The sequence below is a fragment of the Microtus pennsylvanicus genome, chromosome 11 (assembly GCF_037038515.1).
Source record: "Microtus pennsylvanicus isolate mMicPen1 chromosome 11, mMicPen1.hap1, whole genome shotgun sequence".
Taxonomy (NCBI): Eukaryota; Metazoa; Chordata; class Mammalia; order Rodentia; family Cricetidae; genus Microtus; species Microtus pennsylvanicus.
Genome location: NC_134589.1, coordinates 12644236 through 12650235, shown reverse-complemented (window position 1 = coordinate 12650235; position 6000 = coordinate 12644236). Strand labels below are relative to the sequence as shown.

The following is a 6000-nucleotide window of genomic DNA, read 5'->3' as shown; positions in this document are numbered from 1 at the left end:
CTATGGAGATGGCTCAATGGTAAGAGGCCTTGCTGCTCTCTCAGAGGACCCAAGTCTGGTTCCCAGCACTCATGTTAGACTGCTCACCAACACCCATAACTCCGGATACAGTGAATCCAGCGCCCTCTTCTGGGCTCCTCAGGCATGTGCACTCATGTTAGCACATACACATGTAGAGTCCCACACACATATATACACATAATTTTAAGAAAGGAAGGGAGGAAGAGAAGGAGGTAGGGGGACGGAGGGAGGGAGGGAGGATGGGTTTATTATACCTGCTTTACCCTCCCTAAACAAACCCTATCTTGTGAACAGAATTCAGTGTTCCGTGTGACCCTTGTTCTTAGCTATTGTCCTTTCTATGCAGTGCCCCTCTGGGAGACGGCCATGGACCTTGATTAATGAAATTGTCATGTTCTACCCAATTTAGACAGAGGGAAACCATTTGAAGGGGCTCAGTGCCCCCTTGCCCCCAAAACTAAAGGCATGAGTTTAACTCACAAGTAATAGTTAGGAATACTAACAAACCAGGCACATGCCAGTACCTCAGCCCAAGAGAATCTTTCAAATGACCCTTTTATTGGTTTTAAGGCAGCAAGGGGTATCTTCTGGCCCACATGCCTTTCTGGCCAAGCAAGGGAAAGTCAGGAAAGGGGAAAGGTGGCCACTGGGAGTCGGTTAGAGCACGTGTCCCTGCACTCCATCCCGTCTACTCCTTCCAGTCCTCCAATATCACTCTAATGCACTTGGGTCGGAGCAAGTGTGCCCCAGGTCTGATGGTCTATGCCAGGACTGTCTTCCCAGCCCCAGAGTCTGCTCAGCCTGCCTTCCCCTCGGCCAGGCTCTCCCAAGGGCAAATGACTTCCTTTTCCGTGGTCTGGTCACCAGATTCTCCTGCCCCCGTGTCATCGGAGTCCATCAGGCAGGGCCCACTGTCAGTAGGCATTTCCATTTTGATCTGGAAGAAACTGCGGACACAAAAGCAAGTGAAGAGAGAGAGGAAGAACAGGCAATCCCCACATGATCCCAACAGTCTCAAAGACTAGCGTGCCTGGGACGCTGGCCCACGGTGGCACAGCCACAGGCTCTGGGGACTCCTTTGACTGGGACCTAGCTTTTTCTGTGGAATGAAAGACGATCCCAAATATGCCTTATTTTCGATTTTAAGTCTTTATGGTTTGGATGAACTCAGCCTGCCCCTGTAGTGTGTTGGCACACCAGTATTTAATCCTCAGCCCCTTTAAAATGTTTATTGAGGACACTGGAAAGGCAGCCTTTTAGAAGTCTCATTCCCACACGTGAAGTGGGACCGTAGCTGAAGAGCTAGAACAGTCTCTCAGCAGAACCAGCTGAGGAGAATCAAAAGACTCACACCAAATCCTCGTCGTTTCCTAAAGCAACAGAGCCAATCTCCTCCTCCAAGCCACACAGGCAAGAAGCGGATAGTAGCCAGTGCTCCCTGCTGTACCCCCCACTCACTGCACTGAAGAGACCATACTCTCTGGGCCTCTGTGACAGTCTAAGACTTCTGCCTGGTGCAACTTTCTCCAAGCTCAGGCAGGGCCAAATGGAGGACTATGTCAATTGGTCTGGAGGTAACTCTGACTGTCCCCTCCAAATCCCAGGAAAGATGACGCTGCGGTGGGCTCTCTGCTGTGGGCCCAGGCACTCTCGAGCACTCCAGAATCTGCTCTGCACATAGCGACTGCCTCAGGGCACTTGAGGGTCTCAGATTTTGGACTTTTAGAGGTACCCAAAATGGAGTTTAGAGGAGCTACTGTAGCTCGGGGGGAAGTTGAAAAATCATTATTTCAGACCACCCTAGAAACCTTTTGGGGACCCTTTAGGATAGAAGACAGGTATCTGTGAGGACCAAGGAGACCATGGCACTTAGGGTACGGGATAGAGAAGGGCGGGAGCTCCTGGAAATCATGTCTTAGAGACATCATAGCCTGTGGTTACTGCTGAGGCCCTTCACAAATGCAGAGACTAGTAGCCTAGGGGCCGGGTAAGTGTGTGAAGGAGAGTGAGCAGAGAAAGAAAAGAAACTGCCCTTTTACCATCTCTGGAAGGGGGATAGACAATGGAACTGAGTTTCTGGGGCATTTGGTGACTTAGAGATGTGTCTGGTCTCCACAAGTCCAAGGCTCCATCAATATCACAAAGACACAGTGCACACCCACACCACTGTCTATGCCCACACCCACACACCCACTGTCCACGTGCACAACACCAGCCCCTACGGCTTCTTACTTGGCTACTTTCTTGGCTTTCAGCCTGGGCAGCTGTTGTCCCATGTCCCCCAGAGGCTGCACCTTCCCATGTGAAACAGCAGGGCACTTGGGGGAGAGCCTGGCAAACACCGGGGATGCCAAACAGCCCCGTCTCAGGAACCTTCCAAGGGACAGAGCTGCACGGGTCTTGGGAGGGGCCCTGGGCTGGCCATGAGGCCTTGAGTGGTCAACAGAGGTATCACTGCTCTCAGTGACTGAGGGCCCACTGTTGGCACCAGACCAGCTGGTTTCCCCCTTGGGCTCCAGGCCTGAAGAACTCTCCAGGGCCACTCGGATGGGCGAGGGGCAGATGGCAATGCTGGGCCGTCGGATGAAGCGGCTTGGTGAGGGAAAGGGCTTCCTGGGGGAGCGACAGGCCGGGGAGAAGGGACCAGAAGGAGAGGGAGGCACGCAGGTCCCTGTATATACGGCCAGGTGAGGGCTGGGAGCCAAGTGCTGACCTGGCTGTGGAGAAGGAAAAAAAAAATTCAATGAGGAATCTCCAGCCACCAGGGGTGAGGGTCCATCCTCAGCTTGTTTAACCTTCTTCCAACGGCAACAGTGCCCACCTGCTCTGGCTGCCTCCTGGAGGAACTGATTTAAAGGTTACCCCGAGGTACCTGTGATAATGGTATAGCCAAACAACGCCTCTTGCCAGGACTCATTTGTCACAAACCAACCTTCTTCCAGTCCTGGGATAATGGAGTGTGACCATGCTGAACTTGGTTACCCCTCAACCCAAGTCTCCAAATGCCTTTGTCCGTTCTACCCTATGTCGCTTCTTCTTTCTTGTTGACCACAGGTTTAGACCTGGAGGCATTTGACACTATTTTGCTGTTGTTTGGTGTGTGTGTGTGTGTGTGTGTGTGTGTGTATACTTTGCTGGGAATCTAACCCATGATGTTGCCCATACTAGGCAAGTGCTTTGTCATTGTGCCATATATCCACCTGGAAGGCATTTAACGTTTTAACACGGTGCTTCACAGAGAGAGACCTGCAATGGTGCCCTACTGAGCTTCCATGTCTGACACCACAACCATCCACCTCCTGTGTCCATCCTGACAATGCTTTAGGGGCTGCAATTCTGGGACCTGCCCAGACCTCTCCTCAGACTGTGCGAGGCAAGCTGGGGCAGGGGCTGAGTGTAGAACCTCAGAAGTTTGCAGTAGAGAGACAGGCAATTCTAGAAGAGGTGGTTCTGTGATTCTCGGAGAAAAAGGAAGTATCTCATTGCCTTAGCCACCATGGCCCCAGAGTCCAGCGTGTTGGGGCAGAAGAGGAGAGTCTGGTATTAATTTACTCAGCTCAAGAAACCCAAAGGAACTTTGTCCAAGTTGAGCAACGGAATTAAAGCTGAGCTCTCCACTCAGGCTCTTCACTGTCACCTCTTCCTTTGCAGGCCACAAGAGTCGATGGGAAGAGCGGCTGGGTTCCTCCTGAGAGCCTGCTATGGTTACATACGACATGAAAGCCAGGCATGGGCAGAAGTTCTGAGGAGAGGTGGGTGGTGTCTTAGGGATTGCAGAGCCACTACTGCTTCCAAGAGAGGCCTAGAAAGGATCACAATGAGAAACAAACCTTCTCTGCAATAACCACATAGCTCAGCCCTCAGACCCTCAGACTGAAGGAGGCTACTGACTTCAGAGTGTGGCCTGGTCTCAAGGTCACTCAAACGATCCAGGTCCAGTGTAAAGTGAGGTACACTCAGGAACCACTGAGAGGAATGAGCTCATTTGTTACGCAGCAATAGCAAGTTAAGACAATGACTAAATGTGCTTCTGAGCCTAGGTGCCTGACCCCAGAGCCTCCGGGGTTCCACTAACATGTGCTACTATCCCATTGCCTGTGTGGGTTCTATGTTCTGGGCGGGGTACCAGTGAGGTCCCTACTAAGTTCACCTCAACCTCACTGCCTTGGAAAGTTCACAAACTCCTGAGATCACCTCGCCTTCGAGATAAGAAGTTTGAGGCTCCGGGAGATCAAGGGACTTAACCAAGACCATATGGCTTGACCATGCCTTTCTCCTCCTCTTCCCCTCCATCCCACTCCTTCTCCAGAACCTTCTCCTTTTCAGGATGAATGACAATGTCGTTGCCTTCCCTTCTCACTTACTTAGGCAGAGATGGTCCCTTCTGGGCAAACAGCCACTCTCCCAGTTGGTTTGGTTTCGTTTGGTTTCTTGCTTTTTGTTTTTCTAGTTCCTTCTCACAAGGAAGCCGTGAGTTCCCCCCACTCTGTTCCTGCTCTGTAACCCAGCCCTCTGCCAATGACATGAGCAGCAAAGCAAGTGGCATGCAAGACACGTGGTGACGAAATGCGACAGGAACCAGATTCAGAGTTGTGAGCAGCTTGTTTTATTGTGCGAGGGAGCCCAAAGAGGGAGGGCGGGAGCATGAAATGAGATGGTACGTTAACAGGCAGACACAATCACAGGATCTTTAATGGAAGGCAAAGCAGATGGTGCAGCATCTCTACTCATTTTGTTCCATCAGAAACCGGCTGAGAAATCAAAGACCTGTGGCCACCTTCAGCATGCAAGGACCCAGGCCCCCTAATGTCCCTTCCTGTTGTGCCCGTCCCCTCTTCCCAAAAAGCAAGTAAAGTTGGTCTCATAAGGAAAAGTCAGCATAGTTGAGGACATCATTTCTCTGGTTAGTCACCCCACTGAACACAGTCTGGCATAAGACCTTCCTAGCTGGAAATGACCCTCGCTTGGGTCATAAAAGTTGGGGTCACGGGTTCTGCTGGTCACTACCCTGTTCCTGATCAGCCTTCTCTTAGAAGCTAGAGGACATAGAAATATACTGTATACCTCGAACATAACCTAAAGCTGTCTAGAGAGCGCAGAGGATGCTGAGAGAGTAGAGAAGTGAGATGGTTTGGGACAATCATGATTGAAATATTGCTAAGGTAACACCTAGACAAGAAAGACTAATGGGTGATTGTGCTGAACAACACTGACAGAAGAAAGCAGGTGCTTACTTCAAGATGATGAAGGGTCTAGGGAGTTCAACGATAATGGTGGTGATGGTGGTGGTGAACGTGATGGTGGTGTTGATACTGATGGTGAGAATGACGGGGATGGTGGAGAAGGGTGATGGTGATAAGGACTGCTATTATGGTGGTGATGGTGCTGATAATAATGATGGCAGTGATGGTGCTGATGACGATAATGATATCGATGACATAATGGTGGTGATGATAATGATGGGGATGGAGATGGTGCTTATGGTGATACTGATGGTAAAGATGATGGTGATCTGTGGTGGTGGTGGTGGTGATGATGGAAATGGTACTGACAATGGTAAAGATGATGGGATGATGGTGATTGGGATGTAGTGATGATGGTGGTGACAGCAATGATGATGACGATGGCCGTGATGGTAAAGGTGAGGACTGTGATAATGAGAAGGTGGCAGTGGCCAGCATTTATTGAGCATTTATGACGCGCTGGGCATGGTTCTAAGTGCTTTACTCTTATTTCCCTGCCCCTGGCTCCTGTATCTTTCACCTAATACCCATCACGAAAGTAATGATTTCTAAAAAAATCTAACAGGAAAATAGAATTCTACAAAGGAAATCCTAGAGCCTTATAGACTAATATAATCTAGCATAGTAAACTCCATGGGCAGAGAAGCTTGTTATGTGGTTAAGTCCTAGTACTAAGAAATGAAGATGGTGTCTGAAAACGATTTAAATATAGCACTAATATTATCTAAATATTATT

General features: G+C 49.9%; 1 protein-coding gene across 2 annotated transcripts in view; it reads right to left on the bottom strand.

Moving 5' to 3' along the window:
- Nucleotides 1–558: 558 nt before the first annotated feature.
- The window catches only part of Rgs9 (regulator of G protein signaling 9), a 73045-nt gene continuing 67603 nt past the window's right edge, over nucleotides 559–6000 (bottom strand). The window contains exons 18-19 of one of the 2 annotated variants that reach the window (XM_075990277.1): nucleotides 2254–2738; nucleotides 559–968 (exon numbers count right to left, since the gene is read on the bottom strand). In XM_075990277.1, the coding sequence (XP_075846392.1) occupies nucleotides 818–968; nucleotides 2254–2738 (636 nt within the window). In that variant the 3' untranslated portion in view covers nucleotides 559–817. The remainder of the gene's footprint in view (nucleotides 969–2253; nucleotides 2739–6000) is intronic. The other variant, XM_075990276.1, reaches the window with a different exon arrangement.